A 25,547-nucleotide genomic window follows, 5' to 3' on the forward strand; every position below is an offset into this window, starting at 1 on the left:
TCCACAAACATAAAAAAACAAACGCTAAAACACATTGCTACAATTTCCCAAAGATAAATTCATAGTATCATATGCAATATTGTTATGTTAGTCACAGTTTGATGTAGAAAAAGTAATTCTCCTGAACTGTTTTTTTTTTTTTAGAATTACGCTAAATAATCTAATCTTTAAACAAAAATCAAGAAAAAACAACTAGACAAACACGTTAAACATTATTAGCAATATATATATATACATATACATATGAGCATATTAATTTAATATTATAAAACACTATAAATGTTAAAAAGTCGATAAAATTTTTAATATTAACGATTCCATATTTAACTTTACATTTATTATTTACAAAAAAATAAATAAAAATACTCAAAAATATATAAATATTCATACTACTGGTAATGATAAATACGAAAAATTTTAATTTATGGGCTTCACCTACATCGAAAATTGTTTGTTCGTTCAGACTGTTATTTTTATTAAATCAAACCACTCATTGTCGGGTATAGCATTATTAAGCCTATCGTGAGACTCGAGACGTAACATTTTATAGGTTGGTATTTCATTAATGTCTGTTATGCGTTAAATCCAATTTTTCGTAATCTAAGAGAAACGCAGTGCATGGTGAAAGGCAGTGTGTGCCGTGTCACTTCGTCTCCGGTGGGTAGGCCAAAATCATTAAGTTTTTCCTAAACTATCCTCTTTTCATCACAGATATTAGTAATATTAGGAAAATGTGATTCCGATCACAGTACATTAGATGATATACGTGGAGATTAAATGGACATGAAGCAATGTTGTTTTCGTTTAAGTATGTGTTTACTATAAAAGCTAACGAGAGTCGCGGTATGACTGTCGGCTAGTCTTAGTTCTTGAGTACACACCTGTAGTCCTTATTCACGTCGGAGGTTGGATTTGGTGAGTGCTCTTTAGGTCTAACTGTACCACGACACGACGCTAACTTTGATTCCAAAGCCTATAATGGAGAAAATTGAACATGAATGGTGTTAATATTAGTAAGTGATAAAGTAATTGTGTGCGTTTCCTCCACCTTATTGTGATGCGAGACAAGATAACGAAAAAAAGCCAAACATATATACATAAAAACTACAGTTTAGGCACATGACTAAAAGTAGAGACAAAGTCCGTTTCCAATATTCAAACAACGATTCGTTTTTTGAATATAGGAACGATTCGTTTACACTATACAATCTCTTTAACGGTCCATTCTCAATATGGTAAATTATTTGTAACTTGATGAGAATTGTATTTATACAATTGGTAATATTCAAGTTTCAGCTCAATCCCATTCCAGTCGCGACCTTACATGATCAGACTGAGTACGACATGAGAGACTTTGATTTAGATCTCTCACTACAAAAATAAAAGAGTGAACTAGTAACGTTAACTATATACTATTAATTACGATTTAAGAATGAATCGTGAGATGATTTAGATTTACGACAAGATTAAACTATATGTCGAAACCGACCCGCGAAATTTTACAAATTGTACATAATACATACATATTCAACAACGTAATGGAAAAATATTCTCTTGAAAGTAAATACTTTCCAACATATTAATTGCACCATTGTGTTAAACTATATTAGTGGTAATTGTATTAAAAATCGGATAATTTGTACTAATTTCAATCATACAATAATTACAACTAAATTCTACAATACTTGCCTAAATTATATATTACACGAAATAGTAACATTAATAAGATATTATTTTATTTGCCTGTTTCACCAGTTATGGATAAGTGTTATCCTGCTAATAAGTTATGAATAGACTTTAACAGGTAGAATAGGCCAATAAGAACTGTGTCGCTACAGTTAAGAAACTTTAATTCTTAGATTCACAATCGTGAATACGAATAGAAATATACCACAAATATAGTGGAATTTGATGGTGATAAAAAATAATATATCATAAACTTGTATCCACTTGATACCATCATCTGTCAGATAGCATTATTCACAAGCGGTGAAACAGACCCTATATCTAGCAATAAGGGTTGCTTCATTATATCTTCTCGATTTAGGTTAAATTAATTTATTAAATGTATTGCACAAATAATATAATTATTTATTTAAGAAATAATTTAAATCTATTTTATAATAAATAATTTTAATGGTCTGCTAAGTTTTCGCTAATATGGAAAACATGCTTTTTAAGAAGTATTAAAGAAAATACTTACAGGTGTTGCTAAAGCTGACTGTATAATAAGAAAAATACATTTATTATTAAATTAATATACTAATTTTTGTTTATTGTCCAGATATATGTGTTAGCAACCCTTATTGTATGGCCATTTAGAACCTAACTAAGAAATAACTTCCAGAATCACTAAAAGTGTTGTCGCAAGATTTGCTTTTCTTTATTTTGTTCCTGTCCTTTTCTCGTCGATGTAAAATTAAGAAAATTCTCGAGACCTTCTCTAGACCTAACGATAAAGGACCTCCGCAATTTTCCATTTTCGTATGACCTTTCGAAAGGTTGATCTGAGGATCTTTGTGTTGAAAGAGGCAAAGGTTTTTGAAAGCTCTTCGATTGGTCAGATCTTGAATTTTGGCGTTTAAACTCGGGTTTACGATATTCTATAGAATCGTCCAATTCATGTTTATTATCTTTAGCGGTTTCGGCTTGTATGTTATTGTCCAACTGCGAATTATTTTGCTCTGCTTGAACAGCATTCGTCGCCAAATTACACGAACATTTGACCTTACCACATTCACGGCAAAGAAATCTTTCAAGCTGTAAGCAACAAACGTGCACACTACAAAATACAAGCAAATCATGCAAAATAAATCCATGCACGAAACTAGTAGTAACTATCTAACATAACTAATTCTGCTAACAATAAAATTTAATAAATAACAATTAACTAATAAGGCATTGTGAATTAAATTACTTTAAATTGTATTTTACTAGTGTTATATAGAACTAGTCATGTTAGAAGCTATATAAATACAAACTAAGTAAAAGTAACAAAAATAATTTTAACTAATTCAATCCTAAAGTATGTACATTCTATCACTTCATGTCTAAATAAAAGATATTTCAAATTTCAATCGTATTTATATATTATTTACAATTTTTTTATTTCATCTAGCATTTTGTTTATATCACAACTAAATATTATATTAATGAATAATTAAGTAATTTTATTGATAGTGCTACATATATTTTAAAATACATATAATTAAAAAATATTAAAATAAAAAATAATTAATTATATTTAAATTGTTATTTGACAGCATAAAGATACATACCATAAATATTAACAAGAATTGCTCCTTTAATAGTATAAGATTATAAAAATAATTGAAGTCATATAATATTTTATATGACTTCAAAATTTTATAAATATTATAAAATTATAAAACATACAATAAATAACAGTATTTATAAAAAAATATAAATACGTAAATATATAATGTTATGATATTAGAGATTTATTTATTAAACTTTATTGCTTTTTAAAGTTTACTTACAATAAATACACTAATTTTACTATATACCTACTAAGTATAACAAAAAGCTACTGTACTTTAACTATACCCAAACTAACTACTGCTAATATAATTATACAGAAAAGTATAATTCTAAGTACAATTGAAATAAGATTTATATGACTTACCCCTACTTTCCGAAGCAGGTCTCCGACTATGTTTATAGCAGATACTCGGGAAGATGGTGTCATTGCATTTCCATTAACTTCACCTGTCATAAAATGTATATATATTCTCTAATATAATCTAAGTAAGGAAAATTAATAAAACTGATGAAATCTTATGAAAATGCTTTGATTCGGTATTATAACATTTCACTGCTGGACATGAGCCTCTTTATACATACAGAAGTTGACACAGACACATTGCTCTACTGCAGGTTGTCCAGGTATGATGTAAATTTCGTGCTATGAGCAATAATTGCCATCACAAAATGTCTGTGATAAAAAGAAGGACATACATAGCCGTACCAGAAACAAATATTTCTATAAATACAAATATCTGCCCTAAGCAGGAATTGAATTTGCAACCATCGGCATTCAAGGCGACGTTGCCATAAATGATTAGTATATAAATATGTTTTTTTTTTATCAATAGTGATAATTTTGAAACTTACTATTTCATACAAAAAAGAAGAAAAATTTATCAACAAACTTACGCCTTGGTGATGTTATAGAAGTTTGTGTTTCAATTTCAACTTGTGACCTGGTTGAGTGGCCATTACATATATTTTCATTTGTACTGGAGTCTTCTTTTTTTAATATTGGGATTTTTTCTATTACTTTTAATTCTTGTTTGAGATCTGGAAAAAGTATGATCATATACTACTTTATCTACATAGTTTTGTTTTAATTTTTACATTGTCTTGTATTTTTACAAATTTTACATAATATTTGTAAATCTAAAAATAAAAACAATTCAAAGTTTTCCAAATACAGTATCTTAATACCATTAAATTTTTTCATTAAAAATGAATAACAAAAACTGACAAAGAATCAACAACAGCATCTGTGTACATATTATGTGAGAACTATTTGAAGCATACTGAATTAATAATCTAGATCTTGATTTTTTTTTTATATCACAAATATATTTATAAGTTAAAAGCATATTTCATTATAAATGATTTCCATATAATGCTTGCTGCTTAATGGGCCTATCTTAAAAAAAATATAAAGAAAAAAGTTATTATATTCACAGATAAAGCTAAAATGTAACTACTGTTAAAATGTACAAATGTAATTTATACACATAAATGCCTACTACATATATTTATGTACATCAATCAATATTTTTAGCGTTTTTAACTATAAAAACTGAACTACTACTGCTTACATCTTGTTCTGTCAGTTTTCTTTATATACAAATCTCAATTGCTACCAAGTCACAAAGTTAGAAATATTTTTTATGTTGTATTTGTTTATTGATTTATGCTTTGTTACCATAAAATAATAATCAATAAATGGATTTGAGAACTATGTCAACTGTATTTAAATGGCACAATTCCTTAAACAATAATAATATAGAAACTATAACCTCTGGCCTCATCTGTTGCTCTCTGCAGTTTCACCCTCAAAGTCTCCATTTCATCAACTTCACTTTCCAAAACGGCATTGCGTTCATATGCTTGATTTAATAAGGTTTCTATACAAGATACTGATTCCGATATGATTCTAAAATTAAAATACTCTGAATATTAGAACTCTAATATGTAGTAAAATTATCTTAGGTAACTTATAGTAGAATGATTTGTCTGATAAAAAACTACAAAAAAAATATATTTTTTCATTACCTTTGACCTCTCTCCAAATCATCATTTTTTTGTTCTAGCTCTCTTATATATATTGCTTGTTTTTCCTTTTCTATGTTGAGAGCTTTTAATTCGTTCTCCAATGCACTTGTTTCATGTTGACTTCTGTCTAGTTTGGTCTAAAACAATAGAGTTATAAACAGTTATATGGGTACATAATTATATAATTCATAATATTCAATACAAAAACCAGTGATAAACAAAAACCAACTGAACGAATGATCTCATCGAAATAAATATATGATTGACACAGATTTATGGCATACCTTAAGGTCATCAATTTTATTCAGAAGCCTTTCATTCTTTTGCTCCAAATCTCTATTTTGTTTTTCGACTTGTTCTAATGATGTTTCTAATTCTTTTTCAAGCTGAGCCGAATTTTCTGTGTATTCATCTAATTCCTGTTGTATTTCTCTTGCCCTAGAGACAAGCAAAATCAATATTAAATACAATTACATTCTGTTAGCAACGGTACAAATATTTAGGTTGTCAACTGAAAACTATACTTCTGTTCGTAGTGTTTTGCTTGTTCTCTCCAATATTCCACTGAATCCTCGTCTAGATGTTTAGAAGATTCCATGTTTTAAAGAGTAAATTTTGATGGTATACTGTCTACAGCTTTCTAAGAATCAACGATTTAGAACTAGATTTTGACATAGGGTATATGAAGTTTGATTCTAAATAGTCGTTAGAATTAAAAGAGTTTCTTTTGTTATATTAATACTAATCAGGCATTATAATATAACTTGAAACGCAAATTGTGACACAACTTCCTTAACGCAGTCCTTCAAAACAAGCCGAATACAGATTAACAATTCTAAAGTAATAAGGTTTGAGAAATTTGTCTATGCTTTTACTTTGAATATTAATTATCAAATTAAATACGATGACCATGCACGTCACTATATATTAGTCGCGTTAGATAGAGTTACTATATATATTTATCAATTTCATGGCACGATATATGTGGGCGATAAACTCCGAAACTGCTCAGCCAATTTTTATCAAATTTTGTAAGCATCTGTGATTTGGTTCAACTTGGGAGATAGGGTAGTTTTTATATCAATTATTGAACACAATATTTGTCATTGTTTATTATGTAGGTGGAACGTTAGAAAGGGCTTTACAATAGGGCTTGGAATACCGTTAAAAATTCGGTATCGTTAATTTGTCAAGGTCGGCATAACGTTATTTTTGGAGTAACGATACTTTAGATAACGTTATTTTTCACACATTTTACCGTTATATTTTTTACCGGTAAAAACTCATTTAACGTTATTTTTAACGTTATTTATCTATACCGTTACTGTTAATTGCTACTGTTAACGTTATAGGTAACGAAATTATTACGCTCGTATAATGTATGAAAGAGACAGATTAGATTTGTAATGTTCTTTATTGGTTTTTGAATTATTACAGAATACGCCATATAATGTTTGTTTAGTGTGCACATATGTGATCTATTTTTAAAACAATGATCAAAACTATGATGGAATATGAAATAAGCTGTTCGTTGTGTATTATTATTTTTAACAAACTTGAAAAAAATAAGATATTCTCAATTCGATTGAATTTTTTGTAATGTGTGTTATTCCATAATTTATTTTTATTGGGTGGACCGATTACGATAATTCTTTTTTTAATCAAAAGGTGGTACTTGTTACATAGTCCGATTTAGATTTGATCAAGTACTTTTCGAGTTATATCTAATAATGCGAATTTACATGACAATTTTTCGTCTATAAATGTTATTTTACTTGTCAATGTTAAGTTGGTTTTTTCTTTCGTTAGCGAGTAAACACAATTTTATTTATTATATTTCAATATCTCTGAATAAGTTGTTTTAATTAGCAACTGAATTCCAGTACAATAATAATAATTTATTCATGAAAAAATTATACAGGTATTTTTTCATTGATGGTCGTGCCTACTTTTATTTATTTTTGTTCAATCGCACAATTTTAATCAAATCTAATGCTACGCGCTGTTGCCGCTCTTATCAATCCGCATTGAGCGGCGCGGGGAGGTCAGCGCGTCCAGTCGAAGATTTTCTGCACGGAGCGGTAACGTCGTAGAGTTATCGATAAAAATTTCGTTAATTCGTGATATTAGAGGTAACGTTATCAGTATCGTTAAAATCCTATTTAACGGTAAAATTTAACGTTAAAAAACGTTTTCGTTAGCGAATTACCATTAAAAGTTTTAATGGTAAAAAAGGTATCTGTTAAAATTAACGCTATTTACAGGTACTTTATAATGGTAATTGGTATCGGTAACAAGCCCTGCTTTACAATCGTTGTGGTCGTGTAGTGGAACGCACCCAAAGAATCATTTATTAGTTGTCATCGTCAGTATGTCACTGTAATGGTAATCAGTCACCTTGGCATTTAAATGTCAATATACATTGATTTTTACATGATAAAAAAGAACTGAAAAAGTTACATACGAGAAAGAAGTAACTATGTTTAAGCTTTAAATAATATGAGTAAACACTTAAGTAAACATTTACAAATCTTAAAATTAAATTACAAGATATAATGCATTTTGTAAGAGTTATTAAAACTTTAGTAGATTTTTGGTTTGTGAATGACGTGTAATGTTTCCAACGGCGGACACTGAAGATATATCACAGGTCACGTCATTAAATCGAGGTAAATCGAGTCCTGCTAGCGATGAGCGAGAATCCGCTGAAAGCTCTCAAGTGGCATTACAAAGTAATAATAGGGAGTTAACCCTCAACATGCTCATCAAAGAAGTTGTGTTTTGCATCGCTCTAGCTCTAACAACCTACGGAGCTCTGCACAATACGTGAGTATTGAAATCTTAAAATGTACCATTGATAAATTTACCAGATAATATTTTGTATCATAATCAAACTAATGTTTCAGACCTTCCAAAGTATCAAAATTTCCTCAGGCTGTGAGATTCTTTGACTCTGACTCCGTTGTGAAAGATTGGCATAAGGGTCAGTTAAGCAATGCACTGGCTACTATTAATTTAGAGGATTTATCATTTGTAATGTATTATGCTCCATGGGATGCAGAGTCACAATATGTTCGAGGTGAATTTGACAAAGCGGCAAATATTTTAAGAGATAGAGTAAGTATAACATTTCACTAAATAACTGAAAATATATGTATAATTTAAAAAAAATTATACTATTTTACCTTTTTAAATATGATTTATTACTTTTGTGATTATTTTTATATTTTTTCATGGGATATATTTAATTTTGTATTCATTATGTACTGTAAGAAAACTAATCTTGAAGTAAAGAATGATTTTACAATTTTACAGGTACATTTTTCGGCTATTAACTGCTGGAATCCTGGTAGTGAATGTAGATTACAGCATAATAAAATTCCATCATGGCCTATACTAATGGCCTACACTGTCACTTCAAGAGGTGTCTTATACAAAGGTTGATTAAAAAATTTAGTTTTTTATTATTTTACATAACATTACAGTACATAACATACTATTATGGGTATGTATAACACAATGACACATATTTTATAGGACCAAGAAATGCTGAAAGTATGGTCAAGTTTTTGGAGTTGCTAATGAGACCTCTTGAAAAAGTTTCTAATACAGAAGATCTAGTTTACTTATTGTCGACATGTGACGTAAGTTAATATTTATTATGCAAGTGAAAACAAGACTAATTAATTAGTTTTATTATGCTATCACCAAAATTATCTTCTTTGTTAATATGATTACAAATCTATACATCTATACAAATATATAAAATTGGAGTATCTATTTGTAATATTAAAATAACCACTTTTTACCAAATGCATGTGGGTGTATACATGGTACATATACCAAATTAACATTATTTACAATTTTTGTCTATCTGACGGGACTTTCCCTGGCAGATAACTGATACAATAAAAAGTAACTTAGGCTACTTTTATTTTAGAAATGTATTTTTTTTTATAACTGCAAACTGCGAACAATAACTTTTTTGTTAAATTCTACGCGAACGAAGTCACGGGTACAGCTAGTATAAATATATCCACTTATTTACTTTACAGACTGTTGCATTGGGATTTACTCCATTTACTGATACTTCAAGATATTACAATGTATGGTACAATGTTGCTCTCAAGTCTCGTGAGTTCGATATTGTCGGTGAAATATGCTTTGCTGTAGTTACATCGAAGGATTTGGCAATGGATTTAGGAGTTGAAAGAGTTCCAAATGTAAGATTAATGCTGTGGAATGATACTAAGGTAAGTCAGCTATTAGTTGAAAGTTTAAATGATAAGAGTGCTAGCAGATCCTCGGCTTAACACAGGTAGTTAACAAAAAAATTTAAAATTATAAATCTTCTTTTTGTTTTGGGTCTTACTAAAATAAGCCACATTATGAAAAAGTTTGCATATTATTATTCAATGAGTTTAATTTTTTTTTAACATGTTGAACGCCATGTGAGTCACCAGTTGGGCCACACTTATTTAGTCCATGGAGCTATCTTAAAAGTGCTTCACCCACTCAATATTCTAATTGATAAGTTTTTATTTTACTACCATATGCATTCATAAATAACTTATGTACTTTTTCCTTACACTATCTGACATATTTTCCCAAGACATATATTTTAGTTGACTCTAGCTTGCGATCATGTGGTATCCCCCGCGGAACCAATGGAACAATTGTCTGTCGACTACATGGTGTCCACCATAGCCCAAATAGATTTTCAGGAGCTAAAACCAGTGATAGGTCAACATACAGATGGCCATGAGTAAAACATTCTTCTCTAAGGTAGATCGCTATTTATTCGAAGTTTTGTCCTTGGGGCTTGTTAATAGTTAACACGAAAGATGTTTTTACCGGAAATTGGAGCAGTTTAAATGGGATTGACAGATTAGTTGGGATCATCGCCATCCTCGGTATATGAGCTAGTTGATCAGCTGCTGAGCTGGTGATTATGGTCATTACCATTATATTGCCCTTTAATTTCTCGATAGTCAGCCTCGTCCTATTGCACATGCTCGGAGGCTTACATTTCTTAAAAGCATGATCAAGCTTGATGTCAATTCGTGTGGTGGCAGTCCAGCAAGGGTTTAGTGAATTTAAATATTGCTGTAGATAATACTGCTTCATCGATATTAGTGACGATGTCTACCAATTTGTAATTTTTTATTTGGCCTGGGACTTTTTGAATAATTTGTTATTTATTTAGTTGACAGTATTACATTCCTAGGTGACACTATTGCCCTAGAACACAGCTAATGAAAGACCTTGTAGCACAAATTCTCGATGTTTAGGTATACTGCATCTAGTAAAATTACTAAATTATGGACTATTTGATCTAAAGACTCATCCAGAAGGATGTCACACTTTCTGCTTAAATTTGGAGTAGGACAAATTCGTTCACCAAGTTTTAGCAGTTGTTGTTCTCACAAAAATCACTCTCTATAATACCATGAAGATGAGCTCTCATATTCGTCCGCAATTTTTAATTGTCAATAGAGAAGTCCATAAGGGACATGATTTCAAGTATGCTCTGATCACATCTACTCGCTTACCTCTGTTAATGACGGGAACAGTCTATCAGAAATCTCCAGCAAATACAAAAGTAATCCCACCTATGAGAGCAGAGGAGTTTCTAAGATCTTTTAAGGTTCAGTCAGCGGCCTCTTTATGTGCTCTATGACTCTTTAAGAGAGTCGCAGCAATTTCTGACGAAGCAATTGCTATCGCTATCGTCCTCGATTATCTTATCTCAGCAAGTATAAAATTTTCAAGAAACGTCTTTCCAGTGCCATCTGGCACATTAAAACAATTCTTTCTTAGATGCCGTAAAGATTTAACTTAACTCAATTATACACAGATGATATTATTGTTCTGAGTAGTTTAGTAGAGAGTTAGACTATTATTTTGAGCAATGAGCATATACATACATAATTACATAATTATATACTTTACAGTATTACTATTATTTTTTTGCTAAATCCTATTACTGTTTTAAAAATATATTTCCTTTTTCCTATTATAGGACTACAAACCAGAAGATAATAATCTGTCATGGAATGACACATACATAATGCACTGGGTGTTGCAAAACTTTGTTCAACCAGTCACTAGAATCATACCATTGTGGCAGAAGAGTTACAGTTTCGAGAGGTATGCTGACGGCAAACCAATATTGATTCTGTTTACACCATTAAATCCTCTTTATGAACAGTTACCATCATATGCACTGGTAAGTGGTCATTTTTATATGAAAAAAAAAAATTATTCATTCCACTGTTTTTAAAACCTAATTTTCTATTAAACACAGATTGCCAAAAACGGTATTTTAACAAATTATCAATGGCTTTTTTAATCCAATTTCAAAAAGAAAAATGAGGAGGTTCTCCATTCGACTGTTTTTTGGGTGCTTTCTCATAATTTTTAACTAAGTCTACCGATTTTAAAGATTATTTTTCTAATTGAAAGCTGGTACTTATTATGTGGTGCCATCATCAAGATCTAATGAGTATTTAGTTGACATATTAAATTATATATTTTTTTTCGACAAATATACACGGTGATTTTATAACCGTTTTGGAAACGAAATATTTTACTTTGGAATCATCTATAGTACATATAAAAATGGATAAATCAATTGTAATGTTGACTAAAAAAAAGTTTCAATTTTAATATTCATTTTTATTCGATCGACTTAGAAAGTAGTAAGGCACTGATCATTCATTCATTATTTTATATGAATGAAACACGTCCGTGCGCGTTTCGGTTGATAAAAGTATACCTATAGGCGCAAGCTAGCGAGTACTTACGTAGATAGACTCGTTTGTCCTTCATACTTTACACGGGCTTAGGACCGTCAGAAATACCTATTTTATTTAAACTTCTTTTCGATTATTAACCACGATTGTTCTTTTCACAACAAATCAATTTATAAACGGACTGTAGGTATAAACTTCAGGCGTATTTACAAAATCGGAGTTTTCTACAGAATAATTAACTTACATACCTATTAACAGTTTATTTACACTATTTACACTTCTCTGTATCGAAGCAACTGCTCAAAATGGAGTCCGCTGCGTTCAATACACAAACGTACGCGTTTAATACTATTGTCTTTTAATTTTCTTAATGTGTCTTGATCACTTTTCACTTTATCAAAAGCGTCCACTATCGCAATGCGTAAATCATCACAGGTTTCATATTGACTGACGTGTATAACTTTTTATTTCCGATCACAAGAAAAAATCCAGGGGCGTTAAGTCAGGACTTCCAGGTGGCCAAGACACAGGCCCTCCTCGACCTATCCACCTATCACTAAACTCACTGTCCAGGTACATCGTCTACTAACTCAGATATTACTCTCCTTAACATCTCTAAGTACGAATTGCCGGTTAGATGACCTTCAATAAAAATAGGCCCTATTAGTTGGTCGTTAATAATACCGGCCTACACGTTCACACTGAAACAAACCTGGTGATGGTTTTCTCGTATCAAGTGGGGGTTAATTAGAGCCCAGTAATGCTCATTGTGCACATTGTATAGTCCCACTTGAGTAAACAGTGACTCGTCCGTCCAGAGTATGTTGTCGTTTGTATTATTTAACAACCACTGGCAAAAGGCGATTCTTTCCGGTGCGTTGTTTATTACGTGAGCCTTACGAAAATGATACGGGTGTAATCCTTGTGTACGTAATATCTTCCATACGAAGTGTTGGCTAACATCGAATTCTCTTGCTGCCATCCTTGTCCTCCGCCGGGGATCGCGCTCGAAGTACTCAAGAACATCTTCAAACTCCGGCGAATAATAATTTAAACGTCCTTGACCTTGTTTACGCATGTACCGCTATGGTATTACTGACCGACTGAAAGCCAGGGACGCGGGACGCCGACGATTACAAGGACAAGTGAGCAACGCCGTCATTGGTCGACTCCGGCGCAACACGGTAGCTTTGTTTTTATTGGCTAATACGATTTTGTGACTCGCTATTAAAACGTATAGTATTTCTATTTTTAGAATCTACCTACCGTGTAGCGCTACTACTGGTTCTCACTTTTTATCTGTAAACGATATGAATATCGACTTTGATGAAAAAAAAAATACATATATTATTAAATTAACGTTATATATAGGTTCTGTTATTGATAAATAATTCAAAATTTTCGTTTCCAAAACGCTTTCAAAATCACCCGGTATATTATATTTTACTTGTAGCAAGTGGAAAGAAGTGGTCTCCTGCCTACCCCTACGGGAAAGAGGCGTGATTATATATGTTATATTACTTGTAGATGAAACTTAAAAATCGGTTGTTTTCGTTTACGAGTAAAGACAATAATTATGAGCATAAGCATACTTTAAACAGACACATGCTAAAAATCTTTTAGCATCGGCGCAAACGGCCACCGTCTACAGCCACCGGTGGCCAGCGACAGTGACTTAACATACTTTTTCATACATTTTGCATAGAAGCGCCGCACACGTGTAGCCGGTGGCGGCACTGCTCCACCCCGCGTGCATTTAACCGTTAGAGTCATTCGGGGCAACTGTGCGCACTTTTGCCTTTTATACGATACTGTGTCTTAAATATTAAAGATAAAGAAATATAAAGTTTATCTTTAAAAAGAGTATTTATTAGTCTATAAATGGAAATTAAAAATTAAACAAATTTAAAGTAATTCTTTTTGCAATAAACATTTAAAGAGAAAAAATCGGAATGCGTTCACTTGACCCATATTGCGGGTAACTGTGCGCATCACTATGGGGTAAGTGAACGCGTATGGGGTAAGGAAACGCATTCTGCAGTAAAACACACAAACAATTACAAAAAAAAAAAAATGGTGACAATATTTTCTGGAAGATCCTATTATTAATTCAGTCTGCATTTTCAGTCGCAAGGTAATTTAATTTAGAATATTTTTTCGAGATCAATCATAATTATTTATCTTAATCACAGAGTTCAGTAACGTTAAACCTTATAACGTAACATTTATTTTTCACTAAATAAAGGTCGCTAACAAAACAAACGACTATTATTTCTTATTATTAAATTTTTGGAAATCAAGATTGTTGCCACAGCCAGTACTTATTTAGTGAAGAGTATCAATATATTTTTTCTTAAAACCTACAATACTCGAACATTATTAATTTTCAATACAATTATCACATTCAAAAACGCCTCTTTCATAAGCAGTGCACTGTTCGTGCCACAATTCATTACAAGCATTACATTTGATCCATTCCTCTGTTGGTGGATCTTTGTATTTTTCTTGACAAAGTGGACAGTGGCGTTTTAATAAACATACAACCCAGTCACGCCTTGCCATTTTTGAAGAATAATTAAATCTGTGTGCTGTGTGGCTACGGCTCCAAAGAATATAGCTAGCCCCTCTCTTCCTTTGGGTATCGTAAGAGGCGACTAAGGGATAACAAGGTTCCACTACCACCTTGGAACTTAAGAAGCCGACCGATGGCGGGATAACCATCTAACCGCTGGCTTTGAAACACACAGGCCGAAGACGGGCAGCAGCGTCTTAGGTGCGACAAAGCCAGCCCTGCGGTCACCAATCCGCCTGCCCAGCGTGGTGACTATGGGCAGCACACATGCAAAACGCGCATTTGTGGCGCGAACTTGTGGAGGCCAATGTCCAGCAGTGGACTGCAATAGGCTGGAATGATGATGATGATGATGATGATCAAATCTGTTGTCGATACTATTCGCAGAAGCGTATTATTCATATGCCAATCTCCTTAAATCATTTATGGTATATCCAAAAAATCTTTCATCAATTTTCTTACAATGAACGACAAACTCTTTCTCTTGTTCACTGTTGATTGTTGACATAAAACGATTCATTGAGTATGCGGGCTTATCCAGTTTAAGCCTCTTGCGCAAACTGGATTCACTTATACCTATGGCAGCAGCAGGAACTCGTTTGTTTTGTCCATTTCGGATAAGTTCTTTAGCCCTAGCAAGTTGTTGTTCTGTCACTGGTGCTAGTTCACGTTTATTCCTAATATATGTTCACGGCATTATGATAAAATCTGCAACATTAAAAAATCAAAATACATAAGCACCTTTAAGAGGTGTAATTAGAATTTTATCTGTTAATCAACTAAGGCGTTATGCCGCGCGTGCGCACACTTACCCGCGCACACTTACCCCAGGAAGCCAAAATACAAATAACTGTTCATAAAGGATTTTGGCAGCGAACATAACTTCAATATTCTTTTTCACAAATCTACAAGAATATGCTTATTATCATGCAAAATATGACTTACCTTTACTGGATTTAAAACTAAGACGCGACACGAGTTTCCAAAAATTAACAATGAAACTGATAAATTTAGTTAAAAACGGATAAGAAGTAAATAAAACGTCACGCTGCGCAATGTCATGTCTCAACTAGTTTGACACTCCAGCGTCCTTGTTTCACCCAAACAAACCACCCCTCCCGCGCACCTCCTTCCAAAGATATACACAGTGCGCTCACTTACCCACTGCGCACGGTTACCCCTAATGACTCTACGCGTTCTACGCGTCACTATGAGACGTCACTAGAGGTGTTAGCAACGGCGATATTTTAAAAATACGTTATTACGTTACGCTACTTCTAAAACGCCTATTATTTTTTATGTTATAATATATTAGTATAATATTATAACGACGCGATACTCGCTGTTAAATCAGTCCTCCCAAGTTCGCGCCAGCCATCCCGGTTTTCCGCAATCCTCCGTCCAGCCTACACCGGCAATCTTACGTAGATCGTCGGTCCAGCGGGCCGGAGGACGTCCTACACTGCGTTTGCCAAGACGCGGTCTCTACTCCAGGACATGTCTGCTCCGACGGCCATCGGTCCTGCAACACAAATGACCAGCCCACTGCCACTCCAACTTGCTAATTTTGTGACCTATGTCAGTTACTTTCGTTCTCTCGCGAATAGTCTCATTTCTAATTCTATCTTTGAGTGAAACCCCAAGCATAGCCCGTTCCATTGCGCGTTGAGTGACTTTAAACTTGTGAACCAGTCCCTTCGTTAATTGCCACATTTCGGCTCCGTATGTTAACGCAGGCAGGACAAATTGTTCAAAGACATTTGTCTTCAAGCATTGCGGAATCTTCGAAGTGAAGACTCGACGAAGCCTTTCAAATGCCGCCCAGCCCAACAGAATCCTCCTATCGGCCTCCTTCTCGAAGTTGTTGCGGTCCAGTTGGATGGTATGGCCTAGGTAAACATAATCCTGAACAACTTCGAGAAGGGTGCTATCGACCGATACCGTTCTCGGTATGATTTGGTTGTTAAACATCGCTGTTATGTGTTAGGTACATATTATAAATTATTTAATACTAGCGGCCTGCTCTCGCTTCGCTTCGGGTAACTCAAGTTTTATCAATAAAATGTTTATGGTTTTGATAATATACTTTTTTCCTATTATGTTACAATATATCGATTATCATATTTTAGTTTTGGTTTTATATGATTTTTTAAATTCGATATAGTAGTTTCAAATGAAAGTACCTACCTTTTTACAATATTTACATTCCGCTTTATTTGCAATTTCATCCACCACGATAAAATAATTCCACATTTGTTCTTGTTGTGGCGTTTTAGTTAATTATAATAATAATAATAATATTCTTTTACACCATTAAAATATACAAACAAAAGTAGTATAATTAGAGGAAGATGTACAAAGGCGGTCTTATCGCTAAAAGACCGATTTCTTCCAGACAACCTTTGGGTATAGGACAGCGCATAGAAAAGCGGTTAGGAAGTGAACAAATAATTGTTATAGAAATTAGAATACATCACAATAGATTATAAAATTATACATACATATGTACATACATACAAATGCTTACACACATACATACTCATATATAAATATAAACAATTCATACTTAATTATGTCATCCAAAGGTGAAAATGATCATGGCGAATTATACTAAAATAATGACTAAACTTTATTATATTTACAGTTTCTCAAAACGCAACACCGTAATCGTAAAAAATAACAAACTCACAAAACTAACGAACATCTTACGAAAACAAACGCGTTGTAAATCAAAACGAAATACAAAGAGCGGGTTATAAATGTGGCGGCTTCCGAACACCAGTGGCTGTCGCTCGCTTTTGACACTGTGGCGGTAGCGCGCGACAGCCACCGGTGGCTGTGGTCGATGGCCCGTTTGCGCCGAGCCGTACTGTAAAAAGTTGTAAAAAAAGTCGATTCAAAGTACCGGTAGTTTTTTTAATCTAGTGTTACTGTGGAGTGCTATTATTTTTGTTTTTCTTTTATATCTTTCAGTTGCGAGAAGTAGCAATGGAGTATTATAATTGTAAAAATAATGAAAGTAATCAATGGACTGCAGAATTAATAAAACTACAACAAGTACAAAGGTTGCTATATCAGCAAAAGAATTTTTTGAAATTCTGCCGAGAATATAAATTCAAAAACCCAGTTAAAAAACTCAGTCCCTTATCTAAAAGAGAGCTTTTTATATCTCAAAATAAGTATCTATGGAATAATATGACGCAAAAGAATAAAAAGAGTGGAATATTTAATTTTTTAAACAATAGATTGACCTCAAAGACATTTGACAGTTCCAATAATAACATGTGGTCTATGTTAGGCTTCCTGGAGCAATGCGGGTTAAGTAAATCTTTACCTGCTGAAAAAAGTTTCTATGAAACATATGAGAGGTGTCATTCGATGGAAGATCAGTTAAATGATACTGAGGAAGAAGAGTAAGTTACTTGATTGAATGTAAATATTATGTAACATTAATAAATTAAAACAGCCTGTATGTATCCCATTACTGAACATTCGTCTCATGTCCTGTGTAAAATAACGGTTGTCTGAGCTTAACAATTATCGATTTAATTACTTGGAGTAATAATATGATGAGGTAATTAGGTGTTTACTATGAGTACCAGGCTTATGGCCTTACACACTCTCCGTGCCATCAGGTCTAATACCAAAACCAGACAAAAATATTTGTACAAATACATACAACAATTGGTATAAAATAAACTTCAATACTATCATAGATACAATAATACCATAGATTTGCTATCATAGACAACTGATAGCGATCATCACTCGTAGTACGGAATATATCCACCAACCCACAGTGTAACAGCGTGGTGGATTAAGCTCCAATCCTTCTCCTACATTGAGAAAGAGACGTATGCCCAGCAATGATATGTTAAAGGGCTGAATCATAACTAATATCCAATATTTTTTTAGAGTAGAAACCACAATGTTACCATATGAAGATGATCCCTTGTCTGCTGAAAATCTTATGCAAGATAATGTTAAACACTTTTGCCGATTAATGAAATTTGCCAACAAATTGAGTCCTCCTGTTTCCCCCTCAAGAGTAACAAGCGGAAATATAACTCATTTACATGGTCTTGCGTGTCAAGCAAATAGTACATTATATATGATGGCAATTGATAGTGTTTTAAACTATCATTTTGCAGAGGCTCTTGGTATTGATATTAAAAATAAAACTAATATGACTGCTGTAGTAATTTTAGACAGTAAGGTAAGTAAATATTTAAATAATCTACTATTTAAAAACATTGAGAAGGATTGTACACTATATTTGAAGATGCTAATATTTTTAAGGAAAGTGTAATAATATTTAAGTCTGTAAGTATAGCACCGGTATTTAGTTGATGCAAACAAACCTCAACGCGTTATGGATCCACAAAAAAAGTATTTTAGGTGGCGCTCGATTCTATAATAATAGTTTATTTTGACAGTTAATATCATTAAGTTGTAATAATACCATGTACCCTAACACAAATGGTAAAGTTGGGATTCAGACCATAAAAGTCAATAAAGAGCATAAAATTTTGAGCATTGAAGTGAAGTGGAACTTTTAATACATTTTCAGTACGAAAGTCAATACGTCATGAAAGAGGATTACAGTGCCAAATCACTGAGAGACTTTATTTATAATTTCACAAAGAAGAATTTGAAGCGCACTCTACGCTCGTACGTGGAGGATGCGAAAAATACACATTTCTTTGGTGCAACTGGCAACACGCAGGAGGAAGATAGAAATACAACAACGGTTCATATAACTGACCTCACCACTCGTACTTTCAAAAAATTTGTTAAGACTCCAGGAACGGTAAGTTAAGATTTTTAATCTTTTAACTAAATTTTATAGTGTATTTTTTGTGATTTCTTTTTTTATTACATAATTTATCGCTACAAAAACTTTTACTTTCAAGGGAAAGGATTGGAAATAGACATTCAACTTTGATTAAATTAAAATGAGCATACATATAAAAAAATAGATTCAATTATAAAATGAGGTACATATAAAAAAAGATTAAATTATAAATTAAACGCGTCTATTTATAACATCAAAATAACAACTTTTACTAGAGCATAACAATTATTATGACTCGCTGATCCGGTAGACATTGCTCTGTCTTACAAACCGTTAAATGGGTGAAGTTAAAATAATCGTTACGTACTCTAAAATTGTACAATTTTCTTAACTTTTCATGTCGTAAGAACGTTGTACGAAGTATTAGAAAATTGTTAAACATTTAGCGCTTTATTTATATAGGATGTTTAACTCCTTACTGTGTTCCTTAAAATGGATGGTTCTGTAGGTGCTATAGATCACGTTCCACGTAAAAAAAATCTAATACCAAAATGATTTTTTTAATACAGTTGCTCAAAAAGTGGCGTATTGCAGGGACGTATAGCGTTCGGGATGTGGGCTATTATATCTTGTTTTTTTGGAAGAGTCCTAATTGGTAAACAAACCGCTGTCAATCGTAATTCACGTTTTTTCCGCATTTATCACTCACTTTCACAACATATTAGCTTACGGACATTTGTAAAACTCCATTTACTATTTATTTCACTAAAAACAAATATCAATTTATCATTTTAAACACATAAAAACTACAAAATACGAATTCCGAGAGTACAGATAACTAATATTTTCGAATATGACATTTCAATATCTTTTTTTTATAAGGCAAATAGGGATGTGGTCATAATATTTTTAGAAGTGAATGAGTATAAGTGAATGAACAGCATGAGCGATAAAATAGGCCATGTTCTTTAACTATATTTTAAAATTTCACGAATTATAAGTTGTTAAATAATATTACAGTAAAGCGATTTGTTATTTATTTGTATTTTGTTATTAATTGTTTTTTTTTTCTTCTTTTTTTTATGTTGAGCGCACAAAAAAAATGCTTACAAAATATTGCAAATGTCAATCATTTATGGTAAAGTGTTCATTGTAAAGGTTTTATTTTATATTATGAATATTTCTGAATATCAATTTCATCCTGAACATTTTTAATACTATCCCACATAATATTAAAGTATACCACATAGCAACGGCATAAACGTTTACTGTAGTTCACAGGAAAAAATTTTGAGACTTTAGGATGAGACTTAAGATTACCCAATGAGAGCTTCGTGGTGTACAATGTTATTAGTCCTTTTTTTAGATGTTAGAGAGAGTGTGCCGCCGGCGCAAGGTTTTTTATTCATATTAAATACAAGTAATGTGACAATAATATTAATAGGGTCGACTTTTTTTAGACACAGGCGGCCCCTTTATTTTGTTGTAAATTTTATTTTTGGCTTTTTTTTTTACCGACCATATCACATAAACGAAATATATAGGGGACTGTCCACTTTGTATGGGGGTTTCGGCCCCGAGTGGACAGTCACTGAGAATAATAATTATATATTAAGTTAGTAGTACTAACAAGTATGAATTAGAAAAATGATATAGTTTTGTATCCAGGTGTTTCATTTTTTGTTTTTTTGTGGATAATTACAAGAAGGTTTCTGAAATAAAAAATCATTGTTTTGTTATTTTTGTTTTACTAATCGGATTCGTACGTTAACAGAATGTTATCTAAAAACTAGGCAGGTAGATTTATAAAATCTTGAAATCTTTTTCAGCCCAAAAACCAAATAATTTCATGACATGGCCACAACAACCTACTGTCCGTCGACCAACCATGCAGTTGCAATAATATTTTTTTATGGCTTCTCTGCCTGACCTTTATTGTTTACATATAAAATAAATACAAAATATATTTTCCTACTTATGAATATGCCTACTGTGTATTTTACGTCGCAGTAGTGATGAATTCTCGGTTGACGGAAAACCTTACAGTAGGTTGCAATATCACCATGAAAGCAACATCGAAGTCAAATGAATGTATGAAGCAAAAGTCTGTAGTTTAGGGTTGCCATAATAAATAATATTTTCAATAAACAAATAAATCGATTAAATCGATAATCGAATTTAATATAATTAATTGCTTGCTTTTTTATTTAGTCAATAACAATGTTTCTAAAATAGTTTATTTTTCACCAAAGTTAAATGTTTTTTTACTAAATACACTTTTATAGACTTTTTTTAGACTTTTTTCTTATTAATTCGATTTAACAATACTTTTAATCGATTTTAACAAATAATTGATTTAAAAATATTTTAAAATCGATTGTTCGTTAATAATAATTGTTTGTTTAAGACTGGCAACGTGTTGTAATCAAATCACCAACCGAAAATAAACTAGAAGTATATAATTAATGAATTAAAATACTTATTAAATAAGCTTTTCATCAGTTTATATTGATAAAACTGCAATTCACGAATAAACATGATTTAATTTATGAAAATTATTGGTATATTTGTTTTTTTGTATGAATTCTGTTCACCTTGGGCCAAAATGGACAGTCCCCTTTGTTGCCTTTTATGCTCGATGCTCGATTAATATTTTTTTTCGTAATTCTGTACCTCTACTAATTCTTAGCAAAAATATTCAATATATTATTAGGTTTTGAAATAATTTTAGCAATATGCTAGCGTTCAATATTTGAACATAAAATGAATTTTATATTCGTCTATGTCTTACTAATATTGTTCATTCATTTGCTCTTTGTGTCACTTTACTATATATTCCGTTTTTTTTGGAATAGTCCTATTTGGTAAACAAACCCCTGTCATTCGTAATTCATTATATAAAGATGTTCGATTTTTTTTTTTCGTAATTTTATACCTTTACTAATTATTAACAAAATTATTTAATATATTATTAGTTTTTGAAATAATTTCAGCAATATGGTATCATTAAATATTTCGATGTAAAATTAATTTTACTTTGTCTATGGCTTATTGATATTGTTCATTCATTTGCTCTTTGTGTCACTTCACTAAGCTACACTATACTCTAATTGTCTGTGGTCATAAGTACGCCATATTTGTTTACCAATTAGGACACTTCCAAAAAAACAGACCTTACATACTCCTGTTTTTTTTTTTACCTTTCCCGAACTCGTGCGTTTTCTTTCCCAACTGTCAAAATAATGTCTATTAAAAAGAAAAACTAACCATGAAGTTTCTACTAAAAAAAATCATAAAAGTTTTTATGATTCATGCAAATACATATATTTCTAAAAAGAAGCTACTAACTTTCAATATCAGATTTAATAATTTGATTGAATGAGTTTGGTTAGGTTTCATTTCATTTCATCTCATTAAATTTCATTTTCATTTCATATCAATAAAAAACTTCTACTGAAGACTTGGCTGTATGGGCATAATTCCCTTTGCCTACCAGAATGGGTGAAGAAAAAAAAACTCTGCTTATATTCTACGGTTGGCGCCATTTTTCAGAAATTTTCTTTATTGAATTGCTTCATTTTTTCGCAACTGTATTAAAAATAGTCGTTCAGTACACGTGCGGAACCGTCATTGCAACTTGTTCCGACTGTCAACCCTCGCCTTTGGCTGCGCCTCAGCTCGGGTAGACATTTGTCGGAACTCTTTGCAATGACAGCCTTTTCACACTTGTAATGAAATATGCGGGTGTGTATTATGTGTTTCCGAAAATCCTACTGGGGGCTATCGAGTGTGAAGCGTTTATTTATATATTATTATTTATTTATCAAATAAATAAGAAGACAATCCGGTGTGCGCAGACGGCGCTGGTGGCGCTGTGCGGCGGCGCGTGCGCGGCGCGCGTGTCGGCGGCGCTGGCGGCGGCGGCGCGCGTGCTGCGCGCGTGCGGCGTGCGCGCCCGCGCCGCGCGCCTTGACGCGCTGCGCCACGACCTGCCCTGGCACTACACCGCGACCCGCTACCCCGCGCTGCTCGTCTTCTCCGCCGGACGGTGAGGCCTTATGTCGTGGGCGACACCGGCGCGGCGCGCTGCCCGTACGGCTCGCGACGTCATATTAATTACATTACAAACTGAGTCGCATCGGAATCGAGTCAAATAAACAAAACAATAATTATTTTTAGTTCTAGAAAAACGGCACATTTGCCTAGTAACAATCAAAAAAATTTTAACGTACCAAATAATACTTCTCCAATATTTCATCTCTGTCCGGTTTCGATACTGGTCTGACCATAAGACTATTTTTATCAGCGACGTCGTTAAGATAGCAAAATTGACGATATATATATATATATATATATATATATATATATATATATATATATATATATATATATATATATATATATATAAGATATTAGTTTGTGTTACCTGGTTTTATAAATGCAATTGTGCCGGAGCCGACCGCCGAGGCGGCGGCGCGTCCGCCAGTATGTGTGTGGTACGTAACGTAACGCGGGGCCGTGTGCGCGCAGCGGCGCGGCGGAGGCGGAGAGCCGCGCGCTGCCGGGCGGCGAGCGCGTGTCGGGCGGCGCGCTGCTGGCGCTGGCGCTGCGCTCGCTGCGCGCGCCGCACCAGCTGCGCGTGCGCCTCGCGCTCTGCGCGCACCCACGGGTAACTCTTATATCTTATTGCTGGACTTGAGGAGTAAGCTGGTGAATGCGTGACGAGAGCGAACGAAACAAAAGCGTGGTCGGGTGAGGCGAGCGGAAATTGAGAGGTAGTTAGTGAAAATAGAAAGTTTTACTTCAGTCGTGTGGTCTCAAACACACTCGTTTTTTTTATACAACTAGGTCGCTAAACAAGCATACGGCTCACCTGCGTGCGATTACCGTAGCCTATAGACGGCTGCAACATCAGAAACATCGCAAGCGCGTTGCCGCCCTATCCCTAAATCGAGAGGGGGAAAGGGGGTGAAACTCTGTCACCTCAACCACCACAGGAACACAACACTCCTTAAAAGCAGTATTATCTTCTGTAATGTGGGGCTGCTCGAGATTTGAGCAGGATATTTCCTGCTGTGTCCTACCTTAGGTGTCATATTCCTACCTCTGAGTGATAACGCTTTTGATTTAATACTATAAAGACGACAAACAAGACTACGTTTCGCCTGATAGTAAGCGGATACCGTAACCTATGGACGCCTGTAGTGCCGGAAGTATTACGAGCGCTTTGCAGACTCTCTCCAGGAGGACGCTATACGTATTACGTACTACATATACGTTATTATTTTCCGCCTTTACTATTTTCTTAATAGTACAATAATTTTGTTTTTATATCAAATTGTCTACTTAAGAAAACTATCAATTTTTAATTATATATATTTTTCAATAACACCTTGTCTTGATTTGTCTTTTTAATATTTTATTTCAGACCATGATGGAGAAGCGAGCCTGTTTGAAAGACATGAGAAATCACATAGAAAGTGTGATTGGTAGAAATTTGAAGTATTGGCGCCGAACCGACGTCCAGGATCTCAAGACTGCATTATTAAAAAGACTGCAGCATTTGCAACAAGTCTCATTGTACATGAACCTACTTCACGTCACAGATCTCGGTGAAGACAATGCGACGCAGGAGCTATTGTTGAAATCCCTCAACAATATGTCCACGGACTGGGACATCGACGAGTCTATTTTAAGGAAAAATGTCATTCCATCACCGATTAACAGATGATATTAGCTATATCCTGTATATGACTTATTTATTATATTGCTCATTTTATATTTGTCTAAATATGTTGTTTATTTTTAGAACCCAAAGTGTTATAAAAGTGTTGCGAAAAACAATGAGCTTTTTTTATTTCATTTCTCAGAATTCAGATTTAATATTTCGATTTCGCACTGGATCGTAAGGTTGTAGAAATTTTAAAAAATGTACATATTTCATGCAATTTTGACTTTAGTAATGCAGTTGACAATAGCAATGAGTTATTTTCCATATAACCATTACTAGTCATTCTTGGTTTAATTAACGTCATTTAAGTTTTAATCGAAATATTTCGAATTGTGTCGCTTACAACATTATGCTAGCTTAGGATAGGTGTTGCTGGATTATTAA

General features: G+C 33.1%; 2 protein-coding genes across 2 annotated transcripts; one reads left to right on the forward strand and one right to left on the reverse strand.

The window, feature by feature from the left end:
• Window positions 1-393: 393 nt before the first annotated feature.
• Window positions 394-6,148, reverse strand: LOC123657094 (nuclear distribution protein nudE-like 1-B). The gene is made up of 7 exons (XM_045592680.1): window positions 5,835-6,148; window positions 5,595-5,748; window positions 5,311-5,447; window positions 5,055-5,191; window positions 4,177-4,320; window positions 3,647-3,729; window positions 394-973 (listed from the first exon to the last, which is right to left on the reverse strand). The coding sequence occupies exons 1-7, from the start codon at window positions 5,906-5,908 to the stop codon at window positions 863-865; spliced, it is 840 nt and encodes a 279-aa protein (XP_045448636.1). The 5' UTR covers window positions 5,909-6,148; the 3' UTR covers window positions 394-862.
• A 1,776-nt stretch (window positions 6,149-7,924) lies between these two features.
• Window positions 7,925-25,276, forward strand: LOC123657249. Its single transcript, XM_045592823.1, has 13 exons — window positions 7,925-8,136; window positions 8,217-8,427; window positions 8,626-8,749; window positions 8,848-8,954; window positions 9,366-9,563; window positions 11,333-11,539; window positions 17,611-18,050; window positions 18,197-18,211; window positions 18,553-18,853; window positions 19,208-19,447; window positions 23,290-23,480; window positions 23,963-24,101; window positions 24,861-25,276. The coding sequence occupies exons 1-13, from the start codon at window positions 7,925-7,927 to the stop codon at window positions 25,161-25,163; spliced, it is 2,688 nt and encodes an 895-aa protein (XP_045448779.1). The 3' UTR covers window positions 25,164-25,276.
• Window positions 25,277-25,547: the final 271 nt, after the last annotated feature.

This window comes from Melitaea cinxia, chromosome 10 (genome assembly GCF_905220565.1).
Source record: "Melitaea cinxia chromosome 10, ilMelCinx1.1, whole genome shotgun sequence".
Lineage (NCBI taxonomy): Eukaryota > Metazoa > Arthropoda > Insecta > Lepidoptera > Nymphalidae > Melitaea > Melitaea cinxia.

Bases quoted from the DNA above. Each gene is read 5' to 3' on its own strand.
- LOC123657094 (XM_045592680.1), bottom strand. From the start codon at position 5,908: ATGGAATCTTCTAAACATCTAGACGAGGATTCAGTGGAATATTGGAGA. The intron at 5,749-5,834 runs GTATAGTTTTCA...GCTTGTCTCTAG, and splicing joins GCAAAACACTACGAACAGAA to GGCAAGAGAAATACAACAGG. The intron at 4,321-5,054 runs GTTATAGTTTCT...TACTTTTTCCAG, and splicing joins AGCAACAGATGAGGCCAGAG to ATCTCAAACAAGAATTAAAA.
- LOC123657249 (XM_045592823.1), top strand. From the start codon at position 7,925: ATGTTTCCAACGGCGGACACTGAAGATATATCACAGGTCACGTCATTA. The intron at 11,540-17,610 runs GTAAGTGGTCAT...TATATCTTTCAG, and splicing joins AGTTACCATCATATGCACTG to TTGCGAGAAGTAGCAATGGA. The intron at 23,481-23,962 runs GTGAGGCCTTAT...GTGTGCGCGCAG, and splicing joins CTCGTCTTCTCCGCCGGACG to CGGCGCGGCGGAGGCGGAGA.